Below are 23607 nucleotides of genomic sequence, written 5' to 3' on the forward strand. Positions count from 1 at the left end.
AGGATACCCACTTTCCATTGGGCGTTTCATTTTAGCCCTCCCCCCTTTTTCTGGAGGTGGGGTGGGAGGTAGAAGGGTCTGAGACCCAGCGCTCCCCTCCAGCGTCCACCTGGGAAGGGCTGGTGCGTCCTGGCTGCTGGTGGCTGCTGGCTCTGCAGCCAAGCAGTGGCCCAGAGTTTAGGGCTCCGGTGGCTGTTCTGGTCTCAAGAGTTGAACCAGAGAGCGTTTTACTTTGCACCAGGTCTGGAACGTGACCAGCCCTTTAGAGCAGGGACCTCCTTCTAGAGGGAACCCAGCTGGGACTCGTTGGGGAGGCTCCACCTCCGGAGATGAGACGCCTGTTTCCAGCTGTGTGTGAGCCAGCCCCAGAGTCTTGAAAAGAGGAAGAGGCGACTAGGGCTGCTAATCACCCTCCTATCCCTCACGGATATCCTAGCCAGTCAAATGTCTGTAAGCCAAGAAGAAGGCACCAGGGTATAAAACTGTCACAGCAGCTTGGAAGGCAGATGATTCAGATATTGGGGACTGGATCTTTGGCGTGCTGTTTAGGTGTGTTTGTCATCATGCTGTTAAGCAGGTAAGGACTGAATGTCTATATTTCTTTGACAATTGTACGACCTGTGTTGGACACATCCGGTGATAATGTTTCCCAGTTTCGAGCCACGGAATGTATGTATTTGCAGATGGTTCTGCTGTGATGCGTAACTTCTTAATATTCACATTCGTGAACTGTTTTAACTCCATTTCCATGTTTAACATGCGTTCATTTAAATGTTCCGCTTGCCTTCATTGAAATGTTTACCAGTGTTATAGAAATCATACACTGGGCCAGGGTGAGGGGAAGATCTTGGGTGGGAGTGGGGGGGGAGAGTTAGACGGAGGGAGGCATGACCCAATGAAGTATGTCAGGTAGAATTTGCAAAAATGCCTTAAAACAATGTTGGTTGTTAAGGTCACAGACCTTACTCTATAAAGGACACTCGGAAAACTGTTGTATTAAGGGCATCTTGAGCCAGCAGTTTAATTCTGACGGCTTCATAGGAATGGCTGTTTTATGTTATGTTTTCAATTAAAAAAAAAATCTTTGGAGTGGGGGTTGGCTGGGTTGTCAAATAGGATGAGAAGAGTTTGCCCTAAGGCAGTGTTGTGTATGACCCCAGTATAGAAACCTTTGGGCTTAGGGAACCAGTTAGATGGAAACTGAGAAATAAACTCGGAACAAATTTAGAAAATAATGGTAATTCTCCCAGAAATAAAGGTTTTGTAAATTTTAAGTTTTGTAGGTGTGTCTTTATAGCAGTTAGTAGGTGTCTTCCACTATCAGATTTAATAACAACAAACCCAATTAAAATAACAAAATCAATGTTGACTGTTTTAATAAGTTTTGTTATTATTGATATTGTTTTGTTATGCTGTGCTTCCATGTTGCAGGAGTCTGAGTATAACAGTGAAGCCAACAAATGTTGAGGAGATACAATCCTAAAAGTATTTATGTTATTTCTAGTACTTTCTCTTCCCTTAGCAAATTGTATTCTTTAAGATTCTCTCTGGAAATATTTTTGGTACTTATATTTATTGTTATGATTCCTGATGAATCAATTTTTCTGCTCGTGAGGCTCACAGATAACACCTTGAGGAAATATGAAAGATAATTGCAACTTCGGGTCATAAAACTGCAAAGTTCTAGTGCTGTTCATAGATGGATGCAAGAGGTAGTTTTTACTCCACTGCAGAAAGTAATTAATCAATGAATTCCAAGTCCTCAATTCTTTTGCATTTTATACTCGATTTTTATAGTAGTGAATACTGTAATGAACATGCTCTCGTGTGTGTGTGTGTGTGTGTGTGTGTATCCATTTTGGGGTAGGTCGACAAGGTATTTATTTTAAATCTACATTGCTTTAATAATGCTTTCTAAATGAAATAGACATGATACCATCTGATTGATTTCATTTATCAGTTAATCAGATAATATGTGATTCCAGCCTCTCAAGAGATGTTTTCTTTTAGCAAACTCAATATCATAATGGCAATGTGCATTTTTATGAAATACAGGATATCTTGATTGTCTTTTTGCAAAAAAGATTGGCATATTACAGTTAAGTAAATCAAACTTAAGTTGGAAGAAACCATTAGGACTTTTAAAAAAGAGTGTGAGTGTGTATGCACACATGTGTGTGTATTATATTCACACACACATACTTAAAATTAGCCTTAGCCCTAGAGTTGTGTGTTCTTGAAATAAAAATGGAATTTATATCCAGAAGAGTACCTTTGTGTCTTTCTCTCTACAAGTGCAAGGAACTCAACTGGTGGGACTTCAAAACTTTGATGCTTTTTTATCAACTTAGGCTTCAGTTTCCTATATTTGCTGTTTTTTTTCTTTAATATTATTTCTATAATGATCAGTTACTGACTAGAATAAACATCAAAAAATTTAGCAACTTAGAAAATTGGATATTAGTATTAAAAGTTCAAACACAAACAGGAATAGAAAACTAATTCATACAAGTTTAGCACAAATTTATATTTCCTTGAAAAATATCACAAAGGTATTTGGATATGATTATGATTTCGATTATTGAGGGACTGTTCTAAGATTGTTAAGATTTCTCTCTTTGCCATCTGGTGGTGGGTTATTGTGAAAAGAAGGGTGAGATGGATCTCGGAACCCTTCCCCAATTCAGTTCTATCTCTAGCTCACTAATGTTATTCTAGGAGGTTTCTGGACCACTTTTCATTTATTTCCCCTAAATTTCCCACATGGAGAAAACAATATCTACTTTATAGTGAGTGTTCTTGTAGATAAAATGACATGAGATGAGGGTGCTTTGAAAATACAAAGTAAATAACAAAGTCAATTCTGAAAAAGATAACGTTTTACTTTTGGTTTTTGTTTTTTTTTGGTCTCTTGGATAAAGCTCTCTTTCTCTGCAAGAAGTAAATTTGACTCAACTATTATAAACTATTAGTATCAAATATTCTGAGTCTATGGAGTCATCATGTCTAATGAGTTTAAATATTTCTTTTGTTTTGATATTGTGTACCCCCCCCAAAAAATTACACTCCTTAAGGCACCTGAGCTCTTATTTACATTATGTGCACCTTAGCTTTAATGCAGTTCTGGGAGAATAGTCAGTTTTGTAAAAATAGTTGTTCTTGCTTAACTTCTTAGTGTCATTTTGTAAAAGGAAAGTTTGCTTTTTTTTTTAGCAGGTTTATGTTATGAACTTGATGATTTCTATCATTTTAATTGAAAGCAATATCAAAATATTCTCATGTAACAACTTTCAAAATGGAGAACCTCAAACAATGTGAGACTATTCATTTCTAGCATATTTTATAAACTATATTCAGATTACCAAAGTTAATTAGGCAATGTGGCATTATTTGTTTTTTAATTTAGCAACTACTTTTAGAATAATTTCTTTTAGCCATTTAGGAATGCGATTCTCACCACTTTTTCTGTGTATTGCTATATGGTTTTATGATTTTTCAATGTTTTATGGTTCATAAGTTCTAAAGGGAGAACAAAGCCAAAAAATAATAATTTGTGCTTGAATATTATTGATTTTTAATGGGTAGTCTTGATTCTTACAAGGAAACTCTAGTTTAATAGTGTTTATTCTATTTGAGAATCTAGAAAAGATGCTAGGAAGATGAAATTTAATCACGAACACTAATGGCTCTTCTGAATATATACCTAGAAGTTCTAGGCCAGCTTTTTTTTTTTTTTTTCCTTAGTGATATCAAATAGCCACTCCAACCATTTTACACTTGTTATCAGATATCATCATCAATAACATTATAAGGCTTTTATCACTATCATTTCAAGGCATATTTGATAAGTTATTAAGAATACTTATATCCAATTGCTTATTTGCAGACCTATCCAGTTACAAAGTCTCCAAAGATAATAATTTCAAAGGGTATGAATCCATAATTCTATACATAATGTTGGACATAAACTATTCATGAAAACAGTTCTGAGATATGTCTCAATTTCATATACAAAGTAACAAATCATGAATTACTAGTTGATGCTCTAATAATCGAAATAAACCCAATTATGTTTTTCTCACCAATTTATTTCTCCCCAAGATTAATACATATAACTAGTATATTTTAGTAACCTGAGTGGATTGCTAGGTGTTTAATCATAAAATAAATGGTTGTGTTGATTTTTTTAAATGTTTATTTCTAATCAAGAAAGTATAAATTCTGATGTGGAGAAATGACTTGCAATCTAGTAAATTAAGAAATCTTATAGATTTTCATTCTTTTGTATTCAGTTATTTCTTAAACACAATTTGTAATTTCTCAAAATGTTTATTTTTATTAAGTTTAGAGTTAAAATGGTATTTAGTCTCAAAGTGACCTATAATTACTTATAATTATTCATTTTAGAATATTTCTTTTAATGCCTAAACCCTAGTTTACTGAGATGTGGATGCCTTTAAAAGTACCCAAAATAACATATTTCCTTTAATAAGTAATAAAGAAGCTAGCATGTTATAGTTTCAGAAAATTAAATCTATAAAATATACATTTATTGATTAAATTAATAAATATGTTAACATTACCTTCAAATGTATTATATAGCTCTCTACTGTACAAGAATTATTGTCTCATAATGGTGTGTTTCATTTAAATTCCATTATAGATTTATTGTGAAAGAATACTTATAGATAGACTTACTATTCCTGATTCCTGTGAATATCAGCCAACCTCATCAGGATTGAGCTGTTTTTCATTAACTTTTCTGGAGTCTTGCAGTTTGTTAATTTTAAAAGCTATCTCTAGATTATTGCATTATTATAAAGTAATCTAGCAGTGGGAACACCGAAGTTGAGTAAGCATGTGTTTTAGATTTTCAGTGTCAAATAGTGGCCAGTATATAAACACACTGCTACTTTACAGATTAATTGGACACTCTCACAACCAAAAATATTTTTTTAAAAAATACATCAGGTGATGACCACAAATATAAGCCAGGTTGGAAAAAAGTGATTAAATCAAATCATAGAATACATTTAAAAACTGAATCAATGGTTTCCTCCGGTGTCACATTACAAAATCACATATGTTTGCAGGTCATGTATAATGTGTTCTTTATAATTTGTAATATTTTTAATATTCGTATACATTTAAGGTACAAGTTTTTGTAAGTGCTTTTAGATATGCAATTTAATATTGTGTGCACAAGCTCCTTCAGGTGTAACTAAAGTAAATATAGAACAAAAGTTCACTCAATCAGGAAGTTCCTGGGAGAATACATTTAAGTGGCTTTCATGAGTTTCGTGTGCTAACATTTCTGATGGTTTGAAAAATCAGCTCTGTCTATGTATATGTAGAGAGAGATGGCGGAACAGTCTTTTATAGGAGCGACCACCTCTTAAATAATGATAAACCCAACCTAAATTTTTAGAAGAAAATCATTAAAGGTTGAATAAATCATGCAGTAAAGTTATAAAAAAGTGTTTTTAGATAATTAACCCATGCTTTTTTTTAACATTTTCTTATATAACACAAACATTAATATAGAGACCAAGTTTACCTTTTTCAAAACATTTAAATTGAATGGCTCTACTTCAGTTTCCAGTAATAGAATTTCTGATGATTAATTCAGACCTGTCACTAATACACAAATACAAAGTTGTAGTATATTTTATAAGTATGGTAAGACGTATTTTCAAGGATATATTATGGAATGATGTGAAAGAAGACTAAAGTTTCCAAAGTAGAATAAAAAGGACTTGCCGTTACCAATCAAAAATAGCAACCACTTTGTTGTTCCTTAGTACTAATTTCACTCCAAATGGAGTTGTTAAAAAAAAAAAAAACTTGTGAATTTTAATTCAAAAATTCCCTTGAATAAGCAATTAAGATGAAACCTGTGTTTTCCAGGTTTGTAAGGTGGACTCTTTCCTAGTTACTGGAAGTTTCAACCTGTCATTCACAATCACCCAAAAACAACACTTTCATTTTTTAAATGGGAGGTAAGACGTGAATCCCGTGTTTTATGGGAATTGAAACTTAAAGTAACATAATAGAAAAAAAAAAAAAAACCAGACTGGTGAGCAATTTCTTAAGGGGCATCTACATATATCTCAAAATTAATCTTAATATCACCTTTGAGTGGGAACATAGCTTATTTATTTACAACCTTCCTTTTCTCCAGCGTGCGCGCGCGCACACACACACACACATTTTTGCAATACATCACTCTCTATCTGAGAACTTTTAGATCCAGGACAGATTATTGACATTTTGAATGTATAACTATCTTTATATTTGGGTTAAAAATGTAACACTAGTTATGCTTGAATAGTGACAAAACTGGGTGGGGGAATGGTGTCCACCGTCCAAGTTTCCTCGTAGAGTGAACTCTGTCAGTTTGTATCTTCCATCCACCCATGAAATGCAACATTTCAACATTTCTTTTGTTTAACCAATTTGAAAGAGAAAACAAATTAGAACCATACAGAGATAGGCCAGAATGAATATTAAAGATCACTCGTGCCATTATTACTTTTTCAGCCTATCCTTGACAGCTGCCATTTAAGGAAATCCACTCTGATATTGAGTAAGAATCAGCAACTCCAATATAAACTGCTGTGATTAATATTAAAATTATTTCTTTCTCATCAGTAATAATTGAGTCAGTAAGGTAAACAAGTTTAACCTAGCTTCATATGAGTCTTTCATGACAAAAGTGACAAAAATTTGTCATGCTTTACTATCTTTTATATATATATAGTAAACATATACATATATCTTTTATATATATATAGTAAACATATATATATATATATATATATATATATATATATATATATATATATGTATATATGTGTGGGTATGTTGACCCTACAATTTATATCCTCAGGATTTGAAACTTAACAATTATTAACTCATCAGTAAAAATTTACCTATTACCAAATGTTGGTCTCTGATAAGTCCTATANAGTCTTTCATGACAAAAGTGACAAAAATTTGTCATGCTTTACTATCTTTTATATATATATAGTAAACATATACATATATCTTTTATATATATATATAAAACATATATATATATATATATATATTTATATATATATATATATATATATATATATGATTTGCAGAATTCTAAGCTGAAGATGACAATTTATATCCTCAGGATTTGAAACTTAACAATTATTAACTCATCAGTAAAAATTTACCTATTACCAAATGTTGGTCTCTGATAAGTCCTATAGTACTGATCCCTATAATTATTATTCAGAAGATAATTTCTAACATGTTTAGACAACATGAATTTTTAAATTGACACTAGCATGTACATGATATGCTGGGTGTAACTAATATTCAATAGTCTTTAATATGTCAGATAATGTCCCATTCGATCTTTCTTATAATAGTATTCGAAATCTGGTTAGTTCTTTTTATATAAAAACTCTCTTCAAGGTATACATTATTTACTCAAGTAGGTTCACTTTGCTTTTGAAATGTAGTATCTTAAGTTCCTTTTAACTTATTGAGTTTGAAGACAGTTGGAGCTATTTTAGAAGTTAAAGTAATATATTAAGAGTGATCCTTGAAAATAGCACGCTTTCAAAACTGTATGTTGGCAAATAATGTTGAAATCAGGTGCTAATCATTATAAAAAAGATTAGACAAGGTAGAAAATATTACCAACACCAGGCAGTGAAAAGATGGGCCATCTCAGCATGTCTGGCAACTGGGCAAGGTGTGCAAGGGTTCATTGTCAAAGAACCGGTCTTTAATTAGAAACCCAGAAGTTCTGACATCTATATTAGAAGTTGGTTCAGAAGGTTTTGGAGACATAGACGCTCAAGACACTATGCTGGATTGGTTTGCTTGTTGTAAACCACTTCTTTTTGTTGTTATTTTTGGATCTTTAAAATATATATATTTATTGGGTGTCTGACCAATGGTGTGCACTAGGGTGAACCTTGGGGATAGAACAATGAAAAGATGTAATAATTGTATATAAGAGGTTTATAGTTTGCTGTTATTGTCCATTTTGCTATTTGAAGTATGCTTTGTTTTAATTCGTCCACTAAGGAAAACTTAATGGTTGGCCATTCATTTTATTTCTACACATATCCAATTTTATTATTGCGAATATAATTCCCTTTGAGAGAAGAGGGTTGCCAAATTCCTCAGTGTAGAGATGGGTCAATAAGGAGTGCATTTTCTATCCAGAATATTAAAGGATAAACTATTAAAAAGTGATTTAGGGACCAGGACAATTCTGCAAATAAAGCTATCACGATCCCCAAAGTGCTGATTCAGTTAACATCGTTTCTTTCTTTCTTTCTTTCTTTCTTTCTTTCTTTCTTTCTTTCTTTCTTTCTTTCTTTCTTTCTTTCTTTCTTTCTTCCTTCCTTCCTTCCTTCCTTCCTTCCTTTCTTCCTTTCTTCCTTTCTTTCTTTCTTTCTTTTTTCTTCGGGAAATGTTAGCTTTTTTCAATGGAAACCTTTCCAGTGGTTTATAACTTTGGATTTTTAATAATTAGAATTAATGAAGAAAATCAGATTAGCATTACAAGACTTTTAGAAATTTAATTGTCTTATTCTACTGCATATTTATTGAGAATCTAGTCTGTGCCAGGTTTTTTGGTTCATTTGTTTTTTAGCATTTTTTTTTTTTGGTGGTGCTACATGTGCGTTAGTGAATAAAATAAACATGAATCCCTACCTGATGTTGCTTACACTGGAATTACAGGAATTATATTGTTATTATTATAGGAATTATTATATAATCAAGAATTACTATGCTGTGAATTGAATGATACCTATAACTAATACTGTCTCTTCTCTAGCAAATTGTATTTTGTAAGATTTCCTCTGGAAATATTTTTAGTACTTTCATTTATTGACATGGATCCCTGATCAATAATTTTTCTGCTTGTAAGGCTCACTGATAACATCTTGAGGAAATATGAAAGATATATGTAACTTTGGGTCATAAAACTGCAAAGTTTTAGCGCTTTTCTTAGATTGATGCAAGAAGTGGTTGTTACTCCACTGCAGAAAGAAGATATTCCCCTGCAGGATGAGAAGATAAGTTTAGAAGTCCACTGACAATATTTATAACCACACATTTAAAAAAGTGTGCACATTTTCATTTCCTGAGCAATAGATAAAAAGAACCTGAAGATTCCTACTTTAAAATTTTAAAAGTTTTTCCCATGTCTTAAATAATCAGGACCTCTAAAAAAAAACAAAAAACCTTTTAAATGATTTTAGTGAACTTTCTTTGGAAGTTTCTTAAAGGTAATATTGACTTTGTATGTGATTTCAGAAGATACACTCCTGTTTATATTTCTACATATGACAATCTCTAACGCAACAGTTCGTATAATGAAACAGTTCAATAAATCAATGGATTTATCATCCACGTGGTTACCAAAATGCACAATTTCTCAACTTCTTTCCACATTACCTCTTGTTCTTAGTGTATTCATCAGTCTTTTTTTACACAGCAGAATAAATATCTTTGCTGAACAAGTTAGTATTATACAACACTTTCAGCTTTTATCCAGGATCCTTATTAAACATTTTTAAGGCGTTTCTAAAGCTTTGCAAAACTGTACCTGAGGACATTGTCCATAAAAGCAGAGGCAAAGGATTTATTCATCTTTGTACCTGCATGGATTTGCACATGGTGGGGTTTTTGTTTTTTTTAATTAAGTTTCCTGAAATTCCCTTTAAATTTGCAGTTACGTGACATCATTCTTTTACTGACAAGAAATGGTTTATTCACCTCACAAGCCAGAATGCTTTTGATTATTGGTCTACAATAAAGCAAAAGGTGGATCATAGTGCCACTTGTAGCAACCATATTAAGCCCTGATGACTGTCACCATTACTGCCACTCCATTCCTGAATGCAGATGATTTTCACCTTTATTTTAAACTGTTGTTTTTTTTCACTGTTCTAATAGTCAACGATGGTGATTACAGTAAACTTTCTGCAGTATTTTTCTTTAAGCTTGTGTTTTATAATCTCAATATACTACTCTAATTATAGTGCATCTGAACTGTAGTCTTTAGTTTCTGGCCACGTTCCTGATGAGTTAAAATTAAGTACTTGAATCTTACCAGGAAATTTTGTTATACGATCACATATGTTGAAACCCTGAGATACTTTGTATTGAAAATATAAAGATAAACCCAGGTGACTCTTAAACGTTGGGATTTTGAGAATGATTTCCCCTCTGTGCTGGACAGAATTAAGGAATGGATTTCCCCTTGTCTTCATTTTTGCTAATCAATTCTGCCATTAGCTGGTAGCATTTAACTTCCTCTTTATTGGTGGGACAAGATTGTATTGACAGGATCAAGGAGGAGATTAGTTCTCTGGGCAGTATATACTCCTCAGAGGAATACGCCCTCATTACCATGGAAAACACTTCAAGCTGGAATTCAGAGGTACTGTATTGCCTAATCAGCTAAAACAAATAACGAGAAGGACCCTCCAGAATACAGTTTTAGCCGTTAAATGGCCAGAAAGAATCACTTCTAAAGCGAGTCTTAACCTATACAAAGCTATTTAAAACAAGGCAGCTCAATTCTTGAAGAAAAAAAATATATTAAAAAGCAAATATATAATAGTAATGTATGACTTATTAATAAAATGGCGAGCTCTTGCTAGCATACGCAAATAAAATAACAGCCCACAAAGTTAAACACACAAAAAAGGAATTCAGTGCAGAGCAGGCTCCATAACTTTACTGTGTGTTTGACTGTGGCCACAGGTGACTGAAACGTCATCCCTGACAGCAGGTCCTTCTGTCTGGCTTTATGAACAAAGGTGTGGACGAGGGTTCTAGTAGCCTATTGTGAAACTTGAGAAGGTTCATGGAAGGAAACCCATCCAGTCTGCAGTGATTTTAATAATTTTCACGCTCCCATGTTCAAAAATATTTAAAGTAGTTAATAACTACTAATTCAAACTAATTCATACTAATTCAAACAAGAGTTTGTTCCCTTCTTTTCATTTCCCTGTTTGGATAACCTCCATTTTCTGTGAGGCCTGGAATTAAATGTGAGTTTTTTTTGTTTGTTTGTTTTGTTTTCTTTTCTTTTTTCTTTAGGGCTTATTACTACTTTGTAACTTTTTTGTAAATTTGTTATACTTTTTTTGAGGGAAATAGAAAGAATTATCAGTGCATAAGGAAAAGAAAAACTTAATTTTGGGTATAATTCTTAAACATACCCAGTGGTAAATTGTACTGGGTTGTTGGAAAGTCATGATGCATGTTTGCGACAGATGGCACCAGTTCATTTTTGGAAGTACTACAGTAATTTATATTTATGTTGTTGCTATGTCTTGACAGCTGATAGTTCTAGCTTCATTCTAAAAAGAAAAATTAAGTGATTTGGTTGGGTTTTGGAGACTTTACAACAAGTTGAAGATGGAAGACCAAACTCTGCATTTTTGCCATCTTTTACTGTTTTACTTCCCAAAAAGGGAAGAACACACATCAAGCTTGTGAAAAGTTGCATAAAGTTTATGGTGACAATGCTCTACAAGAACATCAGTGCCAACGATGGTTCATGAAATTCCATGCTGGTGATTTTGATCTCGACGATGCTCCTCGGTTAGGGAGGCCCACCGAGGTTGATGACAAAATAAAGGCATTGATCAAGTCAAACCCACGTTACACGACACGAGAGATTGCAGGAACATTGAACATCCATCATTCAAGCGTTCACAAACACCTGAAGAAGCTGGGATACATAAGCAAGCTCGATATTTGGGTTCCACATGAACTCAAACAAGTTCATTTGACAGCACGTATAAACATCTGCAATATGCTCATTAAACGTGAGGAAAACGATCCTTTTTTGAAGCGACTGATAACTGGTGATGAGAATTGGATTGCTTCCAAAAATGTGGTAAACAGTCTTGGTCCCGACGTGATGATTCGCCTCAAAAGACATCGAAAGCAGACATTCATCAGAGGAAGGTTATGCTCTCAGTGTGGTGGGGTTTTAAAGGTGTCGTGTTTTTTGAGCTCCTCCCAAGGAACCAAACAATCAATTCAAATGTGTACTGTCGGTAATGGGGCAGTTTGAATGAATCCATCATCCAGAAACATCCAGAGCTTGTTCATTGTAAAGGAGTTGTGTTCCATCACGACAACATGAGACCACACTCAAGTTTGATCATTCGTCAAAAATTATTGGAGCTTGGATGGGATGTGTTGCCACACCCACCATACGCGCCTGACCTTGCTCCATCAGACTTCCACTTGTTTCGCTCTCTTCAAAACTCCTTACGTCAGTATAATGTACAATTCAGATGAGGCTGTAAATCAGCATCGTGTTCGGTTTTTCGCAAATAAAGATAGGTCCTTCTATGAACGAGGAATTATGAAGCTCACTGAAAGATGGTAAAAGGTTATTGAACAAAACAGGCAATATATCATTGATTGATCTTTGTTCTTTATATAAATAAATGACCTTTGAAAAACATAGGCAAAATATATCATGACTTTTCCGACATCCCAATATATCTGAAAGTCAGAATGACTTTTGTCCCATTTGTACATATTACTGTTTATTTTAACAGATGCACAAAGATAAGACAGCCATTTCTCTAAACCCCGAGGGGAGTGCAGAAAAGAGAGTGGCAAAATCCTACATATTTTTACAGGAAATTGCACAAATTATGTGATGTATGCAAGATTTTATATCTTAATGACTTTCTTGACATCTGTATATAATAAAATGCCAAATTCTGCATTAGGCTATTTAAAAATTCATTACCTTTAAATAAATAATGTGTAAATTAAGGAAGAACTATTTGAGTCATTTGAAATCTAAAATTATAGATTGTAACCAGTGTTTAACTAAAGCCATAAATCATTAAATAATGAGCTCCATTCTTGTATTGAGTCTATACTATATAAAGGTCAGAAGCATTCAAAGTTGAAAATGCATGTCTCTATGCATATAGGAAAAGGAAGCATTACATAATCTATGTATGTTTGAATATGTTCACCAAGTTTAATACTTGAGTGTAATGCTATTCTAGAAAAACAATGCCTTTAAAACTATTTTTCTTACATCCAGAGATCTTTCTTGCCCAATAGCACCATAAAGTATACATTTATTTTTTAGCTGTAGCCTGTTTTCATGCTATTGTTCCTCAAAATATTGCTTGGTAGAAATCATCCTCATAGTCTTATTATTATCTGGTATGTTCAAGAACATAAGAAAACTGAATTTAATTAAAAAGTGATGGTTGCTTTTCAGCAAAACATTAGTCATCTCATTCCATTGAATTTTTATTATGTCTCCCATTGTGAGCCACCAACTCTGTTTTATGTATATTGGATAGTTTTTTTCTTTTAGTAATACTATAAAGTAATTGATAATAAGATTACTAATCAAGCCTATTAGATTAATCTTGCAATTTTTCTGAAGAGAGGATAGGTAAATTAAATCAGTCTGACCATGATTATACTTTTTAACTCAATACACCACACATATAATCTGAAAATATTTTCTGATTTTTTTCATTTATAGTACGTCTTAAAATATATGAAACTGAGTAACAGTTGATTAAACTATAGCCTTCATTGAAAATATTAAATTATATGAAGCAGATAAGCTTGAGGAACCCATAACATGAAAACCTATATTATAAAAGCTCATAATATGTAGTTACTCAGATCATTTGCTTATAATAGATTAAGGTAACAATTTCCCATTTTAATTTTAATTTTATTTTCTATTTCTATTATTTATGTTTTCCATTTAAAGATTATATTCTTTCAAAAACATTTCATTAACTGACAAGAAAAATCCTAGTAAGAGACTTTCACTCTGTAATCAGTTCTCATTAGAGTGTAGTGGGCTGTAACAGGGAGACTATGGTTTTCAGTTTGGCTTCAAGACTAACGACCATTGTATCCTTGCTCTGCTGTATGTTTATTCGCCTTGAACCTCAGTCATCTGAACCACAAATGCTGATAATAATAGATAACCTTTTGTGTGAATGAGAGGTAAAATACAGACATATTGGTGAAATGGATGGCATATCAAAAGCGTTCAAAAAAGGTTAATTTTACTGCAAAGAAAATAGTAATAGCATGACATTTTTAGCATCACTGCCTTTCCCCCTCCCCCCCCTATGGGTTTGGAGGGATTTTAAAGTTATATTTAGTATGTGACCTTCCAGAGGGCGAGGGACAAGCTATTCAACTGCTGTTTCTATATTACTATTCTATAAAGTCAAGAGAGACAATACAGTGTAACATACAGTAAGCTCATTGGTGAGAAGAGGGTTTATGGTTGACTTGACCTGTGGACTCTTGTTTATTTGTCCTATCTTTAGAAACTATGAATAATAGGACATAAACGAAAAGAGCCTTTGAGTTTTTCACAATTCGGTACACGATCATGACAATCCTTTATAGTTGCACCTAAAGCTAATAATTAATGATGCTTTCATATCCTTGTTCTTAACAATGTTTGAATATTGAGAATGCTTAGCTTTGATACTATTTTATTACATGTCAATTATGTTTATGATTTTGACTCCAAAACAATTACCTTAGAATTCAGTTTTCCTCCTTTCTCAATTATTGAGGCTACTGTCATCTGGAGGCATATCTCGGATGCAAAGTACTCTGTAAAATTTTGTTTTTGCTTCCATGTAGAAGTTTTCTTCATCTTGCCATACATATAATGTTAACTATGCCTCAATTTAGCACTGAATTAATCACCATTCATTCATTCATTCATTCATTCACTTAGCCAATACTTACTAAATAACTTTATTTCAGGCACCTCACTAACTGTTCTCAGTTGTCATTAAAACAGGAACAATTATTGTCTTCCTAAAACTAAGTCTAGTTTGGGGTAGGAGAGATATACAGGCAACCAGACAGAATATACAAATAAACATGCAGTGTCATTGTGCTTTAAGAAGTCTGTGGATCATCAAGTCTGACCAACAAACTTCATAAGATCATAGAACGCTTTGTGGAGGGAGTGACCATCTAGTCTGCAGTTTCAGGACAGGTTAAGTTTGGGCAGGTGAAGCGATCCAGGTAGAAACTGTGGTCCAGGTAAATACACTGCTTATGCAAAGGTCCTGAGGATACAAGACAGGGAGGCAAATTTGAGAAGCAAAATTATGACTGCAGCATCGTTGATGTTGGGTTGATCATGGCATTGGCACACGTAAAGGGGAAAGATGTGTGTGGAGAGGGAAGCGATGGAAGATCATTTTGCATAGTATCTTGAAGAGTTTGGATGATATCAAGAGGCCCAAAGGACAAAATCACAAGAGGGAGTAAAAGCCTTGTATTTTGAGGTTTAACTTTTTAGCGCCATAACTGTAGTAAAAAGAACAGATTGGAGACAGCCGGAGGGGTATTAGGAAGAGCAATTATGAAGCTATTGTAGGAATCCAGATGATGGTAGAGATTCAAGATGGTGGTAGTATTGGGGCGCAGAACGACCCAGTCACGGAAAGTCAGCAAGTGATAGGTTTGAGTCGTAGGAGGAAGAATGCATAGAACTTGGGAATTGATTAGATAAATGCAGTGATTGAGGAGGTAGTGAGAAATAGGATTTGGGCTTAAAGATTTGAGTGAATAGAAGTATCATTTATGAGATAAGGAAAGTAGAAAGAAAAAAAACTGGAGAAAGTAGATTTTTGTAGTTGACAGAAGTATTGATTTCTGCCTTAAAATTGGCCTTCCTAACTTGATTGTAGGTTTTTCAGGACAGAAGCAGTATTTTTAGTGACACCTGTGGTCCATCTCCATCTCAAAGCATATCAGAGTATTTTGTACATTGTAGGTGATCAATAAGATTTTGTCTTTAATTCTAGTTTTCTGTATTAGTAATTCTACCAAATAGGAATATAAGCATTGACTATGTGGAAAAACTTAGTTAAAAAAATATATATTTATCTCTTTGTTTACTTAAACAATGTTATATTTAATAGATACTTCAGAGGTAGCATTTATTTCAGCATATACCATTTACTTCTATAACATGATAATAGATTGCTATATATTTAATAGATTCTGGGAATATTATATACAAATAAACTTGTTTTATAATAGTAAATGATTCTAATATTTATACTTTAATAAAATAATGTATATTCCAGCCCCTTTGGGATTTGGAAACTATTTTGGAGATTCAACTTTTTATATTTTTAAACTTCAATATTAGTGGTTATGAATGTTAAGGAGCTGTTTTATAAAGCAATGTAGTACTTGCTCAAGATCAGGAATTTGGAGAATGCATATATAATCCTGGGCAAATCAGTCAACTTTCCTTAGACCTTGTTCTGTACTGTACATATATTGAGGGAGGGAAGGATAGAAAGATAGAGACTGGTAAAATATGAACAACAGGTGAATGGTGAATGTAGCTGAAATTTGTGTGTGTTCGCTGTGTTTGTCTCTCAACTTCCTATGGGTTTTAAATATAAAAATGTCTTTGACACAATTATTTATGAAACTTCTTTGCAAATGCAAGATCATAAGTGGGTTTTATTCCATGAGAATATATTTTGGACACGTTCGCAGCAAAAATCTGTTCAAATGCAGGCATAAAAGAGGAAATTATACAGCGTGCAGTGTTAATTGTTTAACAATAATCATTAGTAATGTGATCTAAGAGTCTCAATGATGTTTCCCGCAGTCTAAAGCATATCAAGTCTGAAGTCAGTGATTTATAATCTTCTTTCTATCTTTGTAGTTTCAACTATACTAGAAATTCATTTTTAATATTATAGGAAATATTTTATAAATTTCAATGTTTTCTTGAATTTAAAATACATATGGTTTTAGATAAAAGCAATCTACTGTCACCCTGAAATACCATTACAGAGAGCTGGTGAGGAGGAATCATGATTATATACTAGAAATTATTATATAGAGAATAAATACATTACATAATATTTTTGTATTCACTATGTATTATTTGCATTTGTGTATATTACTGTATATAGCATCCTGTTGGTGTATTTTCTTCTGCACAGACTTCCAAGGCCACTAGATATTTGCAAATGATAAAGTTGTATGAGTTGATATTGTGCTCGCTGAATTTTATTTTGTCAGAATTTGGTAAGAGTAGCCCATGTACTAAAAATCTATTTTTAAACTGTGATATTTCAATATTCATTGCTACCTTTTATTTTACAAAAAATAACTTGCTCAGTACCACCTTTTAATTAAATACCACTTTATTTTTTAACATGAACTTACACTTTTTGTTTTGTTCTGTTTATAATGTTTTATTGTTTCTTGTTTGTCAATTTCTTTTTATTTTCCATAAAATACACCCTTACATGTTCTGGAAAATATTGTTCATTGACACTGTCATTTCCTTAGTAGGTCCCTTAGACATTTATTCAGGAATAGTAAGTTCAAGGTCATTTCACACTTTCCCAGCACACCAGCGAGTAAAATCAATGAATTCACTCACTAGTTTAATACTTTTTACTGTCTTCATAGGCTCTCATGATTTCCTTTTCATAGCAATACCTTTAAATTTACCTGCTTACTTCAGTGGTGACCTTCAAATGTCCTTCAAGGAACTCTATTCATTACTTTTGTCTTTGGCAATCTATGTTACAGTCATCTCTCACACAAGAGTAGATAAAGTTATTTACCCAAATTAAGTAAAGGAACTAATTTAGGTCATTCAGTGATAATTAAAACTCAGTATTCTTATATACAAGGGTGATTCAAATGTGCATTTTCCTGTTTTTGTGACTAAGTAAATGAAATCCTTTTGTGAGTGAATACTGAGTGTGATGTCCCCTTGTTCTAAGGATGGTTGAAAGCCTCTATCATTCTAAAACTGCTTTTCTCTCTGTTTTGTGACTGTTTGAGGTATTTCTCAAAGACATTTTCAGAAGTGTCAGACATCATAGTTTGGTTATTATTGTATATCTCTTTTCAAAGACCTCATAAACATAATGATTTCAAGAGATCCCCCAAATTAATTTAAAGTTAGGATTGATATTGCCATGTGCTAATAACCTGATCTTTTAGGAAAACTAATTCCTGAGCAGAAGCAGGAACGTGTACCCAAATCAGAAGTAGAAGAATCAGAAATAGTTAATAACTAATACTAACATTTCCTTAGGTAGCTCCACTACACAGAATTTAAGAAAATCACTTCATCTTCCTATATGTTGAGATTAGGGAATAAGAGGACCATAAATCAGTTATAACATATTTGGTAAAGAAAATAATAAAAACAGTGATTCTGGGTAATTATATATTGAAAAATTTGAGATTAGGACCTCATGCCATCTAGATCAATTGTATCCTACTTTTTCTGTAATCCTATGTGTCTTACAAAATCATGTGCTTGAGCACAGAGGTGGGTTTAGTTTTATGGTAATAATTACATGATTTTATATCAGTATGAAGTATGCTTTGAAATACTCTCAATGTCCTTAGCACATGCTAGGATTCTTGGTGCTTTACGTAACAAAATATAATGTTTTTGTAAGAATGATTAAGTATTGCCAGTTTGACTATATTTGATTAGGAATAAAAATGTGTATTTAACAAAGGTAAGAAGTATGTATTAGTCATAGGGGGATTATATCATACTATTATGCATAATAGTAATTAGTTTATGAATGTATTAAATATATTAATATTATGAAAAATGGTAGAGTTCCCACATAAAAAAAGTATGTAAAAAGTATCTATTTTGTTCTTTAGAATTGGAAATTATGAGGTGAATCATTAGACAGTTCTGCATTTATGCAAATAATTGATGGAGACCCAGCATCTCGCAGCTCCTATTCTAAAACCTTTTTATTATGTGATGTCATCCTTTCTTATGATAAATTATTTTTAGAGTGTATTCACTTGTAAGACTTCCTATGTTGTTTACAAAAGAGGGCATTCTTTAATCACCACAGTGGAGCAACTCATATGATTGGGCAGCTCGTATAGTATGTGGGTTATTAGTCCTTTTAATTGTGTGTTGAGTATGTAACGGATGACCTAGAACGGCCATAGTATATCACTGTTTTGATATACTTTATAGTTGCCAAATTATTACTGTATACTTCTGCTATATAAATAGATTAGGCTTAAATTAGGAATTGTAGGGCTATAACTAGAAAGCAAATCAAAGTATCAATTGCCTTATCCAAACACCAAAGAAATATGACAACTACTATAATTAAAATATTTTACTTACTACTGTGCATTTTGATGGCTTTCTAAAGAGATTTTCCTAACTAAAAACTCTCATAACCAAAACTTTCTCATTAGTCAGAATTTATATACTGCATAGTTCCATGTGCTATAAAGAATAACATTGGAAAAAAATTGGTGAGGATGGGAATTCAAATATTTGTAGGATTTTTTTTGTGTGTAGCATATAGACATTGCATTAGCTTCTCTGTGTGAAGTCATTTATGATATACTACACTGGGGTTACACTCCTTGTGACTTTATTTTTGGAAGCTTAGAAAATTAAATTATGTGGTTTCATAGTTTATGTATAATGTGCATTGTCTTAGTTTGTGTGTGTATATGGATTTTGTAGGCATGCCTATTTATCTAACGCTTAAGACATGGAAGCACATTTAAAACTTTTAAAGATGCTAGAAATAACTTAATGATGATTCTGTTTAAATAATCAGGGAAGTTTGTCCCTAGTAGGATAATAAAAAAAAAAAATCTGAGCAAACACACCTCCACTCCCACCCACTTTCACACAACCCATCCATCCATCCATCCATCCATCCATCCATCCATCCATCCATCCATCTATGTTTGTAGATAGATAGATGATAGACATGTACATACACATATAAACACTTTATTTATTTGTGCATTTTTAAACCCACAGTTTTATTCCATCCATGTTTATCTCATGCAAATAACTACCTAAATATCTTTAATTCATTTTGAAGTATTTTTCTAAAATAACTGAACAGTAAAATACACTTAGTATTAAAATTTACAACACAATTTGCAGTATAAACACTCATTATTTATTTAGGAAGTATCCCAAGTTATAGAACACTTCAGCAGAAAAATGAAATATTAGTAAAAAAATTCTGGTGGTTGTGTCATAGGCTTTCATGATCCACGTATGACACTGTCATGATGAGGCCATTATGACTCAGTGAGTTATTTTCCAATAAATTCAAAAAGTCACAAAGTATGAAAGAGATACAGCTTTGAAAAAAAAAGAAATTGTTTTGGTTTACTTATTTACACTCTTGCTATCATTGATATAAAATTTAAAAAACAAAAGGATTAGCCACCCCAACACCTTACTTGCTAGAACAGACTCTTCCAGGGGCTAACTAATTGCCTGTGTATTTTGTCTAGGTGTTGAGGGAAAGCTAAGAGAATGAAGGCTCTAACCCCCCAGTGGAAGCATGACATGGTGGACCAGAGCCGGTGCTGAAGTGCTCTCTCTGATGGCTCTATGGGAGTGGATAGCACTCAGTCTGCATTGCTGGGTTTTAGCGGTTGCTGCTGTCTCGGATCAGCATGCCACAAGCCCCTTCGACTGGCTCCTGTCTGATAAGGGACCCTTCCATCGCTCACAGGAATACACAGATTTTGTGGACAGAAGCCGCCAGGGATTTAGCACGAGATACAAGATATACAGGTACGAAGCAAAGGGAAAGTCATCACGGAGGTAACTTCCTTGAAAGCTGTGTATCAGTAAGTTGCTCTAAGGGAAAGTTTCAGGTGGGGAAGGGCTGTGATGGGCTGTTATTTACCATTCACTATAGTCAAGTTTTCGTGTGATTGAAACATGTTTTTTGTACATGCAATCCTACACGCACTTCCAGATCCTAGAATACTACAGTGCCTTCAAGTCAATGCCTAGTAACTTGGAGGCAGAGTTTATCATTTTCAATAGCCAAAATTTGAAAATGAATTTTCTTAAATGATGGTTCCTTTCTACTTTCTACTGTGCAATGCTACCTTTCTTCGCTTAAATGAAAATGATGTTTTCTAGTAGTCACTGAGAAGTTGAGTCAATTCATCTTTTTTTGTTTTTTACTTAGTAAGTAATTGTACATTCAGAAGCTGGAGGAAATGGCAGTGGGACAAACAGAAATAGCAAATAACTAGGACGTGAGAGCAAAGGCCGAGGAAGAAGAAGGGTTTGAGATATGTGGCCTTTAACTTTGACTGCTCTCCTATATTTAATTCTAAATAAGTTACCCAAAAGGAGCTGTTTATGAAGCCCCACAGATGGCCTGCTCCCTCAAGCCCAGTGAATCCATTCAATACAAGAGTGTACACGTGGTTGCCTGAACGGATTAGATTGTATTGATCGATGCCATAAAGAGTGTTTTATGAAAGTCTTCACTTTGGCTTGTGTCTTCATGATAGAAGCTTACAATTCCCAATGATTGGTTTAGCATTCATGGAGAAGCAAAACTTAGCTTGGTATTTTTGTCTGTGTCCATGTGGATACTGTGATATAAGTATTATATTTACATAGTATTATGTGCCCCAGAGGGCACCATGCTTCTGGTCGGTATGTAGTCTTCTCTAGAGCATCGTGTGGAATTGACAAACCCCATTAGGGATGCATGTTACAGAACAGACTGAGGGTATGGGACAGGTCCCTCAAAGCATCATACAATTGTCGACGTGTGTTTGTGTGTGTGTTTTAATAAGAAACCCCTTAACAGGCAGAGCGCTGTGACAAGTCTACAAAAATCACATTATAATTTATATATATATATATGATGATGTATATTAAAAAATTTCTTCCTGAAATGCAGCATGAAACAATCAACATATCAGGATTCCAGCTGTATTTTCAACTCACACGCATTCATTGGTTTTGCCAGCTTTCCTTCACAAATTGTGTGATGGTACTTGAGTTTCAGATCAGAAGCGTGCCTTACATTTCAGTGTTCTGCAGGATTGTGAACAGTCGCTCAAGCAAACTGATGCGGGGGGCATGTCTCCCTTATTTATTGATGTCTCTGCTGGGAGGTCACAGGTGTTGTCTTGTCTGTGATTGTTGGGTTTGGCTTATTGGTTGATCGGTTGTGACTTGCAGACCTGGCTTGGCATATTTTTAGAGGTTCTAGGCTGAATGAGAGAGGCGTTAGAATTATCTGGACCACCATAGTGAAAGGTAATGAAAAACGAAGCCTTGAGGTTTCTTTGCAAGGCTCGTGTATTCCCTTGAGAGTTCCTGGGACTCTTTTTAGAGACTTTCATTAGCCCTAGACTTCACATCCTTCCTCTGTCTTTAACTTTGTGGCTTGAATAAACATTTACGGAAATTATCTGTTTATAAACAATGGAACATGTCTCTGTCCCCTGCCCGGACCAGACTATAGCTTCTTATGTGACCTTTGAAACATTGCCTAATGATGCTGTGATCATTGATGGTTGCTATAAAATGGACAATATACTCATGAAGGTCCTGTTGCCCTGCCACAGTGAGATATTTCATTCATCCAACTAGTATTTCCCTAAATTTCAGTGATAATTTTATACCTTTCCATCAATATAATGGATCTAAGTTCTTTCTGGAAATGTGAACTTCATTTTTGACATATTAGCTTCAAATCTAAGCATTAGACTAGCTTCCTTTTTTGTTTGTTTGTTGTTGCTTTTGTCTTTAATATTTGTCTTCAAAACATAATTATGCGAGACTTTATTTTTCACAAATGCTTGCACTAAAGTACGGAATTGGTTATTATTTAAGAGACAAAGATGGAAAACCGGTATTTTTTTTTTCATTTTAACCACTAGATTTACCATTTGAAAAGACCACATAATTTCCAAAATTGATGGAAAAAACCCTACTAGCGCTTATTATTTGTGTCATGAGCTGTTTCATGCAGGGTATTGATTGCATTGACATAGTTTCTGAGAGGCATTAGTTATGAATGTAAAACATATTAAGCCTGTTAAAATAATTAGGTCGCATCTTTTTCAGTTGTCTTTCTTCATCTAGCTCCTTCTCCAGCACCTTAGATAAAGAACCGCAAGGTCATAACAATTGAAGATCATATGGCTAAGATCATAGTTAAGACTTAATGAAAACAAAATGCCATTTTTTTGACGTGGTACATTATTGTCAACTAACAAGCCTTATATTTGTATTTTTAAATTCATGTGTATGACGAAGTATTTTTTAGGTTTTATTCTGAAACTACTACATGATGACTTAAGAGCTGATTAAGCAGATCATTGAATTGGAGGACTTAGAATAAGCTTGAGAACACTTAACTGGTTATTTGGTTAAATATTAAAAGATAGGTTTTCAGCCATCTCTCAATCTTAGCTAAAGATTGAAAATAAAATAGAACCTATGCATAGGCATTTTAAGTAAGCGTTCTCAGTTTTTGAAAATGGGCTATGCCTGGAGAAATTGTGTCCACTGTAGAGCACAAGATAGGAGACTTGTGATTTTATTGGAGCCTTGAACAGTTATGTTCAAGCAATGCCCTTGGGCAGTATGCTCACCAACAAATGTATAATTTCTTCCAGACCATGAAAATCCCCATCCTTTTCATAAATTACAGAAGCTCAGGATGAGGGACTCTCAGTAACTCAAACTTAGACAGAGTTATCTCAAACCCC

The 23607-nt window shown here is 33.6% G+C and overlaps 1 protein-coding gene across 1 annotated transcript in view; it reads left to right on the plus strand.

The window, feature by feature from the left end:
- Nucleotides 1-23607, plus strand: part of BRINP3 (BMP/retinoic acid inducible neural specific 3) — a 186547-nt gene continuing 162940 nt past the window's right edge. Inside the window, exons 1-2 of the mRNA XM_019663696.1 lie at nt 1-577; nt 20365-20650. Coding sequence (XP_019519241.1) covers nt 20415-20650 — 236 coding nt within the window. The 5' untranslated portion in view covers nt 1-577; nt 20365-20414. The remainder of the gene's footprint in view (nt 578-20364; nt 20651-23607) is intronic.

Source organism: Hipposideros armiger, unplaced genomic scaffold (assembly GCF_001890085.2).
Source record: "Hipposideros armiger isolate ML-2016 unplaced genomic scaffold, ASM189008v1 scaffold_398, whole genome shotgun sequence".
NCBI classification, from domain to species: domain Eukaryota; kingdom Metazoa; phylum Chordata; class Mammalia; order Chiroptera; family Hipposideridae; genus Hipposideros; species Hipposideros armiger.